Source organism: Fukomys damarensis, unplaced genomic scaffold (genome assembly GCF_012274545.1).
Source record: "Fukomys damarensis isolate Sample0158 unplaced genomic scaffold, DMR_v1.0_HiC HiC_scaffold_32, whole genome shotgun sequence".
In the NCBI taxonomy this organism is placed as follows: Eukaryota; Metazoa; Chordata; class Mammalia; order Rodentia; family Bathyergidae; genus Fukomys; species Fukomys damarensis.
Window position 1 is genome coordinate 17,308,302 of NW_022900944.1, and position 17,011 is coordinate 17,325,312.

At 40.4% G+C, this 17,011-nt stretch overlaps 1 protein-coding gene across 1 annotated transcript in view; it reads left to right on the top strand.

Moving 5' to 3' along the window:
* Positions 1–17,011, top strand: part of Scd5 (stearoyl-CoA desaturase 5) — a gene marked incomplete at its 5' end in the record, with an annotated part of 145,704 nt that overhangs the window by 88,055 nt on the left and 40,638 nt on the right. Inside the window, one exon of the mRNA XM_010628838.2 lies at positions 9,858–10,063. Within this exon, the coding sequence (XP_010627140.3) occupies positions 9,858–10,063 (206 nt within the window). The remainder of the gene's footprint in view (positions 1–9,857; positions 10,064–17,011) is intronic.

The window sequence follows — 17,011 nt, forward strand, 5'->3', positions numbered from 1 at the left end:
TTGTTTTTTTTTTTTTTTTTTTTTTTTTTTTTTTTTTTTTTAGTACCATGCTGTTTTTATCACAGTAGATTTGTAGTATTTTCAGGTCAGGAATTGTGATGCCCTTGCCTTGCCTTTGTTGCCCAGGATTGCCTTTGCTATTTTAGGTCTCTTCTGGAGCCAAATGAATTTAAGGCTTGTTTTCTCTAATTCTTGGAATTTTGATCTAGATTGCATTAAATCTGTATAACAATTTTTAGGAGTATGGCCATTTTCACTATATTGGTTCTTCTTACCCAAGAATAGGGGTATCTTTCCATTTTTCTGATGTCCTCTTCAATCTCCTTTTCAGAATACTGTGGTTTTCAATGTAGAGGTCTTTTACTTCCTTTGTTAGATTGACTCCTAGGTATTTCGTTTTTGGGGGAATGGTATTTTGAAAGGTGTTGTTTCCCTAATTCCTCTCTCAGTGAGTTTGTTATTCACATACAGGAAGGCTTTTGATTTTTGAGTGTTGACTTTGTATCTAGCCATGCTACTGAATTTGGTTATTAAACCTAGAAGTCCTTTAATGGTGTTTTGGGAGTCTTCTATGTAAAGTATCATGTCATCCATAAATAATGATAATTTAATTTCTTCCTTTCCTATCCTTTTCCCTTTTATTTATTTATTTATTTATTTATTTATTTATTTATTTATTTATTTATTTATTGTCTAATTGGTCTGGCTAATGTTTCCAGAATGATATTGAAAAGAGTGGTGGCAGTGTACATTCTTGTCTTGTTCCTGATTTTAGCATGAAAGCTTTTAGTTTTTGTCCATTTAGTTGTTGGTTTGTCATAGATAGCTTTTACAGATTGAGATAAAGACCATCTATTCCAATTTTCTGTGGGATTTTTTATCATGAATTGGTGTTGGATCTTGTCAAATGCTTTTTCTGCATCTATTGAGATGATTATATGGTTTTTGTCCTTGACTCTATTAATATGGTATATTACATGTATTGATTTGCATTTGTTGAACCATCCCTGCATTCCTGGGATGAATCCTACTGGGTCATAGCATATAACCTTCTTGAGGATTAGCTGCCCTCTGTTTGCCAGTATCTTATTGAAGATTTTTATGTTCATTAGAGAGATAGGACTGTGGTTCTTTTCTTTCTTTCTTTCTTTCTTTTTTTTTTTTTTGGTTGGATCATTCTCTGGTTTTGGTATCAGGTTAATGCTTGCTTTCAGAAATAAATTTTTGAGTTTTACTTCCCTTTCAATTTCATTAAAGAGTTTGAGAAGTAGCAGCATTATGTCTTCTCTAAATTTCTTGTAGAATTCAGCAATTAATCCATCAGGGCTTGAGCTTTTCTTTGTTAGGAGGTTCTTACTTTCATTGACTGGTATTGTTTTATTTAGAATTTTTATATCTTCTTGATTCAGCTTTGGTAATTCATATGTATCTAGGGATCTGTCCAATTTCTTCTGTGTTTTCCACCTTATTAGAATATAAGATCTTGAAATAGGTATTGATGAACTTCTGGATTTCTGTACGATCTGTTGTGATTTCACCCTTTTCATTCCTAATTGCATCTTTCCTTTTTTTGATAAGATTGGCTAAGGGTTTATTAATTTTCCATAATCTTTCAAAGAACTAACTCTTCAATTCATTGATTCTTTGTATTGTTTTCTTTTTCTTTTCTTTTTTTTTTTTTTTTTTTTTTGAGACAGGGTCTCACTATGTAGTTGAGACTGACCTGGAACTCACTATGTCATCCAGGCTGGTCTCGAACTCACAGCAATCCTCCTGCCTCAGCCTCTTGAGTGCTGAGATTACAGGTGTGTTCACCACACCTGGCTTGCATTGCTTTCTTAGTCTCAATTGCATAAATTTTTGCTCTGATCTTATAATTTCTTCCCTCATATGAGCTTTGGGCTTTGCTCTTCTTTTTCTAGAAGCTTGAGGTTCAACATTAGGTTGTTTATTTAAGCCTCCTCTGTTTTTCTGACATGAGAACTCACCACCATAAATTTCCCTTGTTGGACTTCTTTCATTGCATTGCATAAGTTCTAGTATATTGTTTTGGTATCATCATTTAATTGCAGAATCTAATTCTTTAAATTTCTTTGTGACCCATTGGTTGTTCAGGAGGTTGTTATTTAATTTCCATGTATTTATGAAGTTTTGTGGTTTCTTTTGCCATTAATTTCCAATTTTATTTTACTATGGTCTGATATATGCATGAGACAATTTTAATTCCTTTACATTTACTTAAGCATGTTCTGTTAGCTAGTATGTGGTCTATTTGGAGAATGTCCAATGTACAATTGAGAAGAATGTGTATTATTTTTTGTTTTGTTTTGTTTGTTTGTTTGTTTGTTTTTTGGTTTTTTGAGACAGGGTCTCACTATGTAGTTAAGACTGACCTGAAACTCACTATGTAGCCCAGGCTGGTCTCTAACTCACAGTGATCCTCCTGCCTCAGCCTCCTGAGTGCTGGGATTACAGGCATGCGCCACCACGCCTGGCTAAGAATGTGTATTCTGATATTGTGAGGTGGAACACTCTGTAGACATCTACTAAGTCCGTTTTTTCAAAAATTTGGTTCAGGCTGGAATTTAGCTCGGTGGTTCTGCCACCTGTCTCACAAGCACCAGGACCCGAGTTCGATCCCCTGTACCAAAAGAAAAAAATTTTTTTTTGGTTCAGTTCTGATATTTCTTCATTGATTTTTTGGTCTTGTTTATCTGTCTGTCATAGTGGGGTATCAAGGTCCCCCATTACAATTGAATTAGTATTATTTGATTTTTCAAGTCCATTCATATTTGTTTTATATAGTTGGGTGTGCTAGCATTTATTACATATACATTTATAATTGTTATCTTTTCCTCTTGGATTGTATCCTTTACAAGGATGTAATGACCTTCTTTATCTCTCTTAATCAGGCTTGGCTTGAAATCCACTTCATTAACAAACAGAGTAGCTACCCCTGCTTTTCTCTGGGCATGGAGTACTGTTTTCTGTCTTTTGACAGAATTTATTTTTGAATCAAATGTGCTTCTTGATTCATTCTGCCAGTCTCTTTCTTTTGATTGGTAAATTGAGATCATTTACATGGATGGTAATAATGGATATATTTTGAGTTAGCCTTGTCATGTTACTTTCCTGTTGTTGGTTCTTTTTTTTTTTTCTGCTTCTTTTTAATTGCTTGCCTTGTCTGATACATTAATTTTGTTAGGTTCATGAAGTTGTAGTCCTTGTTTTCTCTTTCTAGAATATCCTTCAGAACATTTTGGAGTGTTGGTTTGGTAGTCATGAATTTCTTGAAGTGTTCTTCATGATAGAAGATCTTATTTCTCCATCAATTTTGAAAGATACTTTTACAGGGTACATCAGTCTGAGTTGGAGGTTGTTTTCCTTTAGGGCTTGAAATGTTTCACTCCAAGCTTTCCTTGACTTGATGGTTTGTGTTAAGAAGCCTACTGTGGTTCCGATGGGCTTTCCTTTGCACTTGATTTTAGCCAAAAGGCCAAGAAGTGATTGGACTTTCCTTTATAGGTGATTTTTTCTTTTTTCCAACAGCTTTTAATGTTCTGTTCTTGCTTTGAATTTCTTGAACCTTGACTATTATATGCCTTGGTGGAGATTTTTTTTTGATCGTGGCTTATTGGAGTTCTGTATATCTCACTCAACTTCTCTTTGTTAAATTCTTTTCTCCTGCTCAGGAAGTCTGTCATTACTTCTGTGAATAGGTTTTTAAAATATCATTTGTGCTATCTCCTGCTTTTTCATTAGCTTCAACCAACCATATGTTCTTCTTTGAATCATCTAGCAGCTGTTGGATTGATCTTTCATAATCTCTTGCTCTTTTTAAGAAATCTTTCTTAACTGTAATCCTGTCATCAATATCTGATATTCTGTCCTCACATTGGATCAATCTGCTGTGTATATTTTCAATGGAATTTTTAAACTACTGGATACACAAATCTGTTTCATGGATTCCATTTCTTTCCTATCTTGGGCATTCATGGTTTCCATCATTTTCCGAAGCTCCTCTATTTTCTTTTATGTTTCTGCTCTAGAGTTATTAACCGTGTCATTCATTACTGTCACTATCTCTGTAGTTACCTGAGAAACTATCTCTGATTTGATTTTTTTCTAGAACCTTGTTCATCTGCTTTGTTACCACTTCAGAGAATCCAGGTGGGTGGGTTTTGAATTGTTCCACCTCATTTCCCACTGGGTTTGGCTTTGGTGATCTAGAAGTTTGGGTTGCATCTTGCTTAAGTGTCTTCACTTTCTATATATTTTTGTCATTTAATTCCTGGGTTGATGTTTGTAAATTGCTTATGGCAAGTAGATTTATTGCTAGCATTTAGAATGCTTAGGAAATGACTGCTTCTCAGAAATGTCTTTCAGGTGTAGCTGGCTTTTGGGTTTTGAGTCTGTTGCAAGATCCTACCTTTCCAATTTATTGGGGATGATAAGTTGCTGCCTATTTGGCCTACCATATTGCTTACCCTTATGCATTCCCAGTCATGGCATAACAACTGGTTAGAACAATTGTAATGTCACCTTGGCTAAAGTAGAACAATCAGCAATGTCAATAGCATCAAACAGCCTAGAAAATGGCAAACTGTGGTAACTATTAATTTGCCACTTTTAACTGTATGAACTAGATTTGTGATTACATAACACAATCTAAAACAAACCAGAAAATTGTATTCAATAAATATGTGATTTTACTCTCAGAAAAGAAAATTTAAAAGGGGTTGGGGGTATAGAAATAGAAAAAGAGGAAGCAATTAGAAGCAAGGCTGGAGGATAAAGGAATATTATGCAAAATTTGGGAAACTTGCAAAGAAGACAGGAGGGAAAGAGAAAAGGAAGAAATAAAATCAAGAACAGAATATACAAAAAACTAGAAACAACATTCACACTTTTATAAAAACAAAAAAATCAAGAAAAAGCAAAAACAAAAAAGAAAAAGAAAAATGTCCACCTCAGGGCATGTCTCTGCTGTCAGTAGTATACATGGTGGGAAAACTGAGTCCAGATCTGCATTGATTGATCCCATCAAGCCAGCCATAGATTTACAGTGAGGTAGTAGATGATCCCAGCAAGCTGCACCTTTAGTTCTGAAGCTCAGGCTGGTTTCTCGTTTTCTGTGCTTAAACACACAGTTTTATTAAAGACAGGAGTAGAGTATATATATTTGAAACTACCTTTTACTGAACTACTTTTCCTTTCATCATTCTATGATAATATACAATATCATTTTTTGTTAACTGTTTTTTAAACTACAAAACTCTTAAACTCTTAATAGTTTCAAAGTATAAATGAAACATAAAGTCACTTCTTCTCATCTCTGCCTATCAATTTCTCTTCCCTGAAGTAACTCTAAGACTTTTCTTACTATTTTTTTCTAGAAACTTTCTATGTATCTAAACTTGTGTGTATATCATCTCTCTTTGTCACTGTGTGTGTGTCTCTCTCTTTCTGTCTTTCTCTTATGAATAGTATTCAACTAATATATCACAAGATGGTCAATAGAATCCTGTTATATGGAAATTTAGGGTTTTTCCAAATGTTCACTGTATGGAGTATCCTTGTACTTAAACCTTTACACTCAACTTTGGTCATTTCCTCAGGATAACTTCCAGAAAATGAATTGCTAGGTTAAAAGACATGTGCCATTTGAAGGCTGCTGACATATACTGTCATTGTCCTTTTGCAAGGTGTATGCTGATTATACATTCTCACCTGTAGGTAGGACTGGGTGCTTGAAAATGTTCCACACTGAGGTGGAAGCCACATGTGAGCAGTGATCAGGCCATGAGTTGTACCCCACTGTCTAATGTGCTGGCTACAAGTTGTGGCCAGGACAGAATGAGGACGCTACATGTGAAAGACACAGATCAAATTCCTAAGAGTTGGTACAGAAAAAAATAGATTAAAGTATCTCATTAGTAGTTTCTTAGACTCAGATATTGAAAAGGTATTTTGAGTCTATTACATTACACAAAATAGATTATTAACATTAATATTACTTCTTTCTTTTCATTCTTTAAATGTAGTTACTGCATAGTTTTAATTGCACAGATGGCCTACATTATAGTTCTATTGGCCATCACAGAGGAGGGCCAAGATGTATTCTTCCAATGATAAAGCCCACCATCTGGGCTGCATGCTCAGGATGCCCTGCTCACCCACCTGCTGTGCCGCAGGTATGCCCAGGACTGTCAGAACTATCAGTCACCACTCACCATGCAGGGTGTATCCACCTACAGAGGTAATGAGGTTAGACTGCGATGTATCAGAGCTTTGCTAAATATAAAGTTGTGCAATTCATGATTGGTTAGTTGATTGGCTCGAATGTGAAAGAAGTCACTGCTGAATTCAACACCATGCTTCTGTCAAACAAAACACGCACCCAAGACCTGCATGAACTGCATACTCAGAGGAGAGCTGGTGCATGGGTGGGCATGTGTCACCTTTCTGTGCCTCAGGTGTTTTTTTTCTTCTGGGAAGCAAAGATGATGGTGTGGCACATATAGATTTAGACACTGGGAAGGAGGAAGAGTAACAGGATGTCGCCGGGACTGTGGCTTCAAGAACCTGGCTCTCTCTCTGTTCATCTGCATGTCCTGACCCCCATTTCCGCCTTTCATTAATCTGTTTTCCCTCTTGCTGGTCTTGCAGCACAGACTGACTGTCCTGCAACATGCCTAGGTAGTACACCTTCTCATCCTTTACAAAATGTCTACAGAAGGGCTCTTTCCTCTGCCCTCACCCACTGCCAGTCACTCAGGGTGGAGGCAAAGTGCAGATAAGTAGGAAGGACAGGCCCTTGGGTTGGGAATATGACTCTTGCTCTATTTCCACCTTATTGTTGACTCACGACTTATTCTCTGGGTCATGTTTTCACTGGACTCAGCTTTATAGTTAGAAACAAAACAATAACAAAGTGTTAAAATATAAAGTGGCCAACATTATGGTGCGTGCCTGGAATCCCAGAATACTGAGTCCAGCTTGGGCAATTTAGGGCCTTAACTTAGTGAAACCCTGCCTCAGGGAAAAGAAAAAAGTGTGTTTGGCTCATGTGTGCTTTATTATTTGGAATATGACCAAAAAGCTTTGCTTCGTTTCTGTTACAGTTAAGTGACTTCTGTCAAGAGGGTACTGAGGTAAAAGGAGTTAAGATAAATATCTCTGTTCCAACTATCATTACTCTGTCTTTTGTTTAGTCTTTTTACTGCATTACCCCCCCACACACTTTTTTTGGTACCGGGAATTGAACGCAGGTCCTTGCGCTTGCAAGGCAGGTGCTGGAACCACTGAGCTAAATCCCCGGCCCTGCATTACCCTTTATGAGAATAATATGTCTAGCTCTTGGGAACTACCCACTTTGAATTTTTATAAAGTTGCATGAAATCAGCGGGACATAGTAGTGCAGGCCTGTAATGCCAGCACGCTGGGGGGCTAAGGCAGAAGGATCATATGTTGAGCTCAGCTCACATAATTTAGTGAATCCTGTTTCAAAAGAAATTTAAAAATAAAAATACTAAAATTAAAGAGCTGGGGATCTAGCTTAGTACAAAGGTCCTGGGTTCAATATCCAATACTGAAGAAAAAAAGAGACTATAAATTAAAGAGCTGATATAATCTTTTAACAAAAAAATTTTTAAAGGTGAGTTTTCTAAGAATGACTTTTACCCCATAGACTTGAAAAGAGTAATGGGAAACACCCTCTTTTGTTGGCACCGGGGACTGAACCCAGTGAGTTGCATTCCCAGCCCTTTCTCTATTTTTTAATTTGAGACAGAGCCTCGTTAAGTTGCTTAGCTGTCCAGGATGACCTAGAACTTATGATCCTCCTGCCTCATCCCACCCCACCATTCCTAGCTGGGAAATGTACCATATTGATACAAAATATGAACTGCAAGCTGAAGGAGAACCATCTTTGTTCATTACTATTTAAGAACTAGATGAGCTTGAGTAAATATCCTCTAGTCCTTATTTTTCCATCTGTGAGCGGAGGACTGAGACCTCTTCCTATATTATTCTCTCCTAGGCACTGCAATAAAAGCAATACACTAATGCAAAAGGAATTCATTCTTCATTGGAAGGCAGTAGTCTTGATTGATAGTGGAAATTTTTCCTGGACTTCAAATTCTTTGATTATAAATGATTAGATGCTTTCAGTCACTGTGTTTAAATACACTGCTGAAATCTAATGACCTCTTCAAGGTTAGAGAAAACCAGGCCATATCTGCTCAACACAGACATCCAGGCACCCCTTCCTCTCTTCAGATCCAGAGCTGAGCACTTACTTCCTAAGGACTTTTTGCTGCCTCTCTCTGAGTTCCATTACTCAAATATAAAATATAAACAAATATAATTTTTTTCAATAATACCATGTGATGAATGGGATTGAACAGGAGCACTAAGTGAGCCCCAGAAACCAGAAATTTAAGGCCATCACTGGATTAAAAGAATTGTTGGAACTTTGAGAATGAAACATTTTCTTCTCAACTGCAGGATGGAGCTGAAGTCTATGGAAACATAAAGAAAAGGCTTGTGCACTAAATTGATTTTCAGATTAATTTTTCTACAAAAGCACTACTTCCCAACCTCATTTGCCTTCCAGATTTTTAAATCATCGTCAGACTAAAACAAATCAAATCAGAAAAGTTGAGTATGAGTTGAAAATCTGTATGTCTCTTGGCCCATATGTGGCTGTAGATAAGGTCTCATTAATTACAACAGCCCAAATGCCTCCCATTCTCGCCCCTCTGAGCTCACCAGGACCCCCAGCCCCTGACACTTCCCATTGCCCCTGCCCCAGAAGGTCATTAGGGTGTCTGTGCCCCCCGTCCCTTCCTGGGTCTGTGGGCTTGGCAAATGCCACTGCATCTGATACTTCTCCATCCTTGGCCATCACAGTCCATCCTGGGGTTCCAGTGAGTGCTCTCCTGCTCCCTGGGCAGTGCCAAGTGCAGAATCTCTTGGTGGATACTGCCAAGGACACTAAGATGCCTTCTGGAGCCAAAGTCACCTGCCCTCCCTTTCTGTACACTGTTAAAATAGTCCTAAAGCAATGTCACATGTGCCTTGGTGTTTTGCAAAAATCTGGAGAAATGGCTCTTTGGGATTTTTGATTACTGACTTCCTGTTTTCTCTGAGATGGACATGAAGACACAAAGCAGGTGGCAGGCAATAAGATCCAGGCCAAGAGCCAAGACATCTGTCATGCTCAAGGTTATCCCTCTCCTCAGAGAACCAAGACTGCATGTAGGACTAGATTTCTCTTTTCCTGACATAAATGTTCTGTTAGGAGGCCTCAGTAGACCCAACCAGGGCTTTTCTTAAGGTCTCCACAGCACTTCATCAACCACACTGGGCCTCCAGCCATGGCATATCCCAGACCTCTGCCAAGTAAGGATTCTTCCACCCTTGTCTTCTCTTCCTTTCTCTTCTCTTCTTTCTCTCCTCCCCTTCCCTCCCTTCGCCTTCTCTTTTCTCTTCTCTTCTCTTCTTACAGTACTAGAGATTGAACCCAGGGCCCTGAGCTACACCCCCAGACATTTTTATTCTGACACAAGTTCTCACTAAATTGCCCAGGTAGTACTCAAGCTTGTCATCCTCCTGCCTCAGCTTCCCAGAGTGCTTGGATTCCAGGAGTGCACTACCATGGCTGGCTTGGATTCACTCTTTTTCTGATGAAAACCACCCCTGACCATCCTTAGGGATTGACCTTGGGGTGATGGGACTTTGGGGTGAAGATGGGAGGAAAGCACAAGTGAGCAGTGGGGGCGGGGCCGAGAGCCGAGAGCTTTCCACAAGGAGCCCATCTGTCCCTTCACTCAGCGTCTGTGTTCCCTCTGCAGAACGACATCTTCGAGTGGGCCAGGGACCACCGAGCTCACCACAAGTACTCGGAGACAGATGCTGACCCCCACAATGCCCGCCGCGGCTTCTTCTTCTCCCACATTGGCTGGCTGTTGGTGCGCAAGCATCCTGATGTCATCAAGAAGGGCAGAAAGGTGGATGTCACTGACCTGCTTGCTGATCCCGTGGTCCAGTTCCAGAGAAAGTAAGTGTCTGGACAAACCGGGAGTGGACTGTCAAGCACCAGGGAGGCAGGGAGCACAGTAGGGTTCAGTAATACCCCTAGCATTCTCCTCAAGCATTTATCCTAATGGTGGGTCTTGTTTCTACAATTTACCTCCATTTACTAATTTCCCTTTGCTTATCAAGTTCTCCCCATAGGCAAGTTTGTTTTGAAATTGAAGTTTTGTTTTTAATGGATCTTCCTTAAACCCAGTCATTTCCTTCCAGCTAATCTAGCACGGCTGGTTTCATGGAGTGTTTGTTTCTCCCCTCCCCACTCATGTTTCCTGGGATGCTTTGGCTTAGTGACACGCTTTGCGGCAACAGGACTGATTCCCTCCTGGTGTTCTGCTCTGTGCTCCAGCTGTTCTGCCTCTCCTTCCCCCAGCATGGACCGTTCCATAGTAAGTTACTGGGCAGAGAAAATGAGACCACAGAACAGGGAGTCCCAGGGCACCCGTGCCCTCATGTAGGCAGCCACGTGTGTTCAGTCAGCTGCTGTCTGCCGGTGAAACAATTTTCAGCATGTTCATGGGAAGAGGTCACTGATAATTGTGCTGGCAGTTAGGGAGCATCAGGCGATCGGTCCCTTGTGGACTAGGAAGCTGTCCCGCGTTGTGTCCCTGTTGGTCTGGATCTGTAAGGCTGGGCATGCTGACTAATTTTACAAGGAGTTATTGCCCCAGAGCAATGGATTTATGTGGGCAAAACTTTTGGACTACACTCTGCTTGAAAATACTTATCTCCTATACCTTTCATGGAGATGTAATTGTCTTAATCACTTTCTTCTCAGAGTTACAGTACTCAACACCTGCAATTTAAACTTTATTTGGGCTTGTGGTTTTTGGAGGTTTCAGACCAGGATCAGCTGGTAGAAGGATCTAGGAAGAGCAGCCAGACCTCCTTGGATGATGGTGAGGAGGCCTCTGAGTGCATGGACGGCTGAGCTCTGGGTAACTTTCTTAGTGGGTCTGAATGAGCTGAGTTTCCCGGGGCTCTTTTCTCAAAGCAAAGTCTTTTACTTTTGAATCCTTGAAGCTATGAAGGGTGAAGTTTTACTAACTCCTTAGATGGCCTAAAGGCCTCTGTTCTGTTGTCCTGATTAAAGTACTTGGCTTCTTTTTAATGTTAATCTTTTTAGCAGTCAAGCTCTTTTCAGCTGAAACTTCATAGATTTCAACTTTACTGTATTTCTTTTCTGGTGAAACTCAAAACTTTTAAAATCATTCAGCTGTGCCCTTTGCTTTTACTTCTCAGTGTAGAGTTTGTTAAAAGCCCTCAACAATACCCATATCACAGCGAGAGCTTTGGGCTGCCTTGAAATTTCTCCGGATTAGTAAATCTGCTGCTCCTTTTATTTTATTTTATTTTTTGAACCAGGGATCAAACTCGGGACCTTGTACTTGTGAGGCAGGTGATGGCACCACTGAGCCAAATCCCTGGCCCTGTTACTTTTAATCTTAGTCTCACATAATGTACACAAATTTTCTGCCCCAGCATAACACACATGATCTCAAGTCCAACTCCCCACAGACTCCTTGTTTGCAACTGGAACCGCTGGGCCTAACCTTTACCACCTGCCCTTCTTTTGTCAGCATTCTGGTCTTTCAAGCTCCAGACTGCCTCAGTTTAGAGCATGCTGGGGCTTTGTTAGTCTGCTTCTCCAGACCTTTCCATAGTCCCCCATAGACCAGTTCCAAAGGCTTCTGAATCACATGGTCAGGTAATCACAACAGTGGCTCCCTTCTCTGGTGCCACAGTCTTCTTAGTCACTTTGTTGTTGCTGAGACAACTGCAGCTTCATAATCGACATGTTCAATTTAGGAGAGGTTTATTTGGGCATACAGCTTTTAGATGTTTCAATTCATAGTCAGCTGGTGGAAGGGGTAGGCAGAAGAGATCTGTTCACATCATGGTGAGCAGGAGGCAGAGAGAAAAGCAAGGAGCCAGAAAGTGAGAGGGACGCTTTTATGTCACACCTCCAACACCTCACCTCTTCCAACTAGACCCCACCTCCTAAAAGCAAGCCAATTATATGGTCTCAGGGTTCAATCACATTCCAAAATTCTCACCTTTGGGTGCATGAGGCCTTTGGGGAACATTCTTTTTTTTCATGGAGTGTATTGGAACTTTTTAGGTATACAGTACCTTCATTGGGATCTTCTACCTTTACATGATGTATCTTGGTTCTCATTTTTTCCCCATACCCCTGTCCTATTTATTCCAAGTAAGAGTATGGCCTCATAATAGGATAGGGCGCATGTGTGTAAATACCGAATAGTTTCTCTGGGGTGAAAAACTAAAAGTGTAAATAAGGTTTAAATTGTGTGACTGATAATGTGAAATAGGAAGAAAAGGGCTAAAGGAGTAGGGGAAGTGGGAAGGGTACGGGAAAGGAAATAAGGGAAAAGAAAAAATATGAAAAAAGAAAAAAATGGAAGCAAAGTCTTGGTAAATAGGGGAAGGTGGAGCTGTGAAGGAAGGGCAGGGGTATGGGGGGAAAAGAGAGCCAAGATCTGTCATGTGAAGGTACAAGATCCCAATGACAAAAGTAATTGTACTGTATACCTAAAAAGTACCAATAAACACAATAAGATTTTAAAAATAGGGAAGGGTGGAGTGATGAAGGGAGGGCAGAGGTATGGGGAAGAAATGAGAAGCAAGATACATCATGTAAAAGTTCAAGATCCCAATGATGAATGTAACTGTACTGTATACCTAAAAAGTACCAATAAATTCAATGAAAAAAAAGAGAAAGAGTATGGCCTCAATATGCATCTATTTTCCTATAAATGTCTCTAGTTTCTCATTCTTTATACTGAATAGTACTCCATTTGATAAAAAAACCACATCTTCTTTATCTAGTCTCCAGTTGATAGTCATTTGTGTTATTTCCAAGTTTTAGCTATTACAAAGTGTGTCACTATAAACATGGGTGCACATATATCACTGTGATATGATTCTTTTAATTCTTTTGGAAAGGTATCCAGCAGAGGGATAGTTGGGTCATATGGGACCTCTAGTCCTAGTTGTTTGAGGTATCTGCATATTGATTTCCACAGTGGTTGCACCAGTGTGAACTCCCAGCAATGGAAAAGGATTCCTTTCTCCCCACAACCCCGCCAGCATTTGCTATTGGTTGATTTCTTGATAGCAGCCATTTTTTTGGCGTGAGATGGAATCTCAGAGTTATTTTCATATGCATCTCTCAATTGACCAGTGATGTTGAACATTTTTTCATATATTTATTTGCTGCTTTTACTTGTTTGTCTGAGAAATGTCTGTTCATTTCAGATGCCCATTTTTGAATCAGGTCTTTATATTTGGGGGGGGTCTGAGTTCTTTGAGTTCTTTATATATTCTAGGTAGTAGTCCTTTGTCTGAGGAACAGCTGGTAAAATTTTTTTCCCATATTATAGGTTGTCTCTTAGCTCTGTTGGTGGTTTCTTTTGCAGTGCAGAAGCTTTTTAATAAGATGAGATTCCAGTTGTTGATTCTTTCTGCTAGTTCCTGTGCTACTGAGGATTTGTCCATAAAGTCTTTTCCTATTCCTGTGTCTTCAAGAGTTCTAATTTATCTTCCAGCAAGTTTAGTGTTTCTGTTTTAATATTTGGATCTTTAATCCACTTGGACTTTAGTTTAGTGCATGGTGAAAGATAGGGGTCTAGTTTTAATCTTTGGCAGGTTGAATCCAGTTTTTCTAACACAATTTATTGAAGAGGCTATCTATCATTCCTCCACTGAGGATGGTTGACCCTTTTGTTGAAAATGAGATAGCTGAGTACATTTGGAGTTGTTTCTGTATCTTCTAATCTATTCCACTGATCCTCAGGTCTGTTTCTTTGCCAGTACCATGCTGTTTTTCTTACAGTGTCTTTGTAGTATAGTTTCAAGTTGGGGCTTCTGATACCCTTTGCAGATCATTCTTGATCTAAACCATAACAGTAACAAAAACATATGCTTGAAAAACTGCCTGTCACATAACAAGAATCCGTGACTTTCAGTGACAATTATGAAGGCAATTGCTAAGCTAGGGAACTCTTATTTCCATCACTGCTTCTGTTGGTTCCCTGTTGAGTCTTCCCCGTATGCCTCAGGACAGTTCTTCCAGGCAGACAAAACCAATAGCAATAGATGTAAGTTTAAGAGCAGAAAATAACAAAGTTTTTGACTAGCAGTGAAATGATTTGTTGATTTTGATTTTTCACCATGAGAGTAAATCACTAGAGACAAAATTGAAAAATTCAAAGAAGTCAAAATTCATGTAGTCTTAATATATAAACACTGCCACTATTAGTGTTCTGTGATGTCTATTTTTATGTGTACATTTGATATATTTGGCACAATGGCAGTCATACTGCATATGTGATTTTATGTCTTGACTCTAACTTCAGATTTTGTTGTAGACTCCATCAGAAGCCTGTGGGAGAATCCATCAGTCGAGCACATCATATTTTATTTAACCATCACTGTGATTGGATATGTATGTCATTTCCATTCTGTGATATAAATGATGCTGCTATACAATTAGTAATGCTTTGGAATAATCAGGCCTTAGATTAATTTGAAGAACTCAGATGAGAATCCAAGTCTCTTCTGTTTTATTAATGAGAACTAAGTCAGATATAATAGTCTGGGTTTCTTAGACCATAAAAAAGGAAAGGTTCTCCCCTACCTGCCTTTTCCCTTTTTAAAAAAAGGCTGTTATCAGATTCATTATGTGCATACTGGCAGGTCATATATCCAGAGACTATTTCTAAATGCAGGCTGAAGAACAAAAAGATTATTTCAGCATGGTCCCCGAAGAGTTCTCCAAGAACATTTTCATCCAGTGACAGATGGGGCTGTGGTTATGAGAACCCATTCACTTGTCTCCTTGTCTCACAGAGACCCTTGGCCCCCTGAAGGAATCAGTGCTGAGGCTGCAGCCCTAAAGGTCGGCCTCTTTCCTCCCAGAATTTGTAGTGAGCAGGGAACCCACAAATCAATTTCCAGACAAGTGTACTTTAGGAAGAGGAGTGCTGGGATGTGCAGTACTCCATGGGAACAGGTGGGAGTGTCCTGGATCATGGGGCAGAGGCCAGGGGCAGGGATCCAGAGGAAGAAGTTAGCCCCTGAGCTCAGCCTGAAAGAGGAGGAGGCAGTTGGGTGAGGATGGGGAAAAGGATATTCAGTATGCCTGTGATTTTACAGAACTGCATTGAACCACTGAATTTGAGCATAAGAAGGAACCTCACAAATCATATGGCCCTTGCCCTTTATCTTTCCTATTTTTGTTTTTGTTTTTGCACAGTCAGGTGGAAATACAAGATGAGACACAACAGAGGACCAGAAAAATAAAGTTTATCACACTTATGGGTCCTAGTCACAGGAGGGTGGGCACAGGAAGCCTCATCCTGACAGGAGGCAGAAGGCAGGAGCAAGGGGGAGAAGGAGACCTTGATGGAGGTTTGCCCAGGAGACGGGCACGGGAGCAGGCTAGGACAGGTCATTCTGAAGCATTCCCATGGGCTCTAAGCTGACATGGAAACCAGGAATGGTCCCTGGTTTCCCTAGTGGGGCCCTACAATGATTAAGACAGATGATTTGTCTCCTGGAGTGTGCAGGCCAGCTGGAGGAGGCCTGCCTCTAGGTCTTGTGTACCAGAGTGATCCAGGCTGTGACTGTTGCCGCCTCTCCCCTGCCAGAAAGGTATTTTAACACATCAACACACCAGAAAATTAAAAATAAACATACACACATACATAGAGCATTTTAGGAAGAATCGAAACGTAGATAGAAGCCGGTGCTAGAAGTAGCTGTATTTTAGGTCATTTCCTTGATGTTCCTTCAATTATGCTGGGCTAGTTGGCAGGCACTGAAGCAGGGCTCAGCAGTGTGGGAAAGCACACATGGCCTTTGGTAACTATCTGTCCCAGAGGGCATGGGAACCCACAAACCACAATAAGGCTCTGAGTCACTAAAGTAATGAAGAAGCTTCCAAGGTCCACAAAGATAGTGCAACCATGTGAATTTTCTCATGGTCATGAAGCTGGCTTTTCCAGTCCTACTGGGCAGGCCACACTGTAGGACAAACTCCTCACAGGACTAAGTCACTGTGTTGGTGGGGTGGACTGAGCTCGGGGAGGACCTGTTGCTGGCAGTCCTGTCACATTAGCTGTCAGTCCTTGTCAGCCTGGACTGGGTGTGGGATTTCCTGAGTAACAGAAGGTGCTGGCTCCATATGGGGTGCAATGTGAAGTCTCTGAAGTGTCACACCTCACAGTCTCTTGCCTGCTGATTTCTCACCTGTTCCTATCTCATCCTTTGGGAACAGTGGTCCCTCCTCCAGTTTGGGATGTCAGGGTTTGCAGCTGACACCCTGCCCTCCTAGAGTGCAGTATTTGTAGAAATAACTGCAGCTGAGTGCCGCTGGGGGAATTCCTCACACGGGTGGTTGTGCAGATAACAGAGACTAAGGACACAGCAGCTCCATCAATCCACTTGTGTGCCAACCTGGGAACTGCATCAGTTGATAAACTCATGCCAAGCTGTCCTAATAGCATGTTACCGAGGACGCGCCTGGCAGAGAGCTGGGCTAAGCCAGCTTTTCATCATACAGTTGTGTGAAGGAAGACAGTATCATTAAGAACAGCAGGAAAACAACACAATGCAAGCTCTAGTCCCAACCTCTCCCCCTAAACAATAAATTATCAAGGCTGTTATAACAAGTAATTGACTTTCTCACGGTTTGCTGTGTTATCAAGTTGCGAATGACGAAAAGTCAGGCATTCAGGCTTGAAAGGGAGAGAAGCAAACGGTATTTATTGCCTCTAGACCCTGGCAACTAGCTCCCTGCCCAAGATCTTCTGCCTTAAAGGAATGTGCTTCACACTATCAAGTGAGGAGATCACAAGGCCAGTGGGCCATAATCCCACCTGGGATGTGCTCT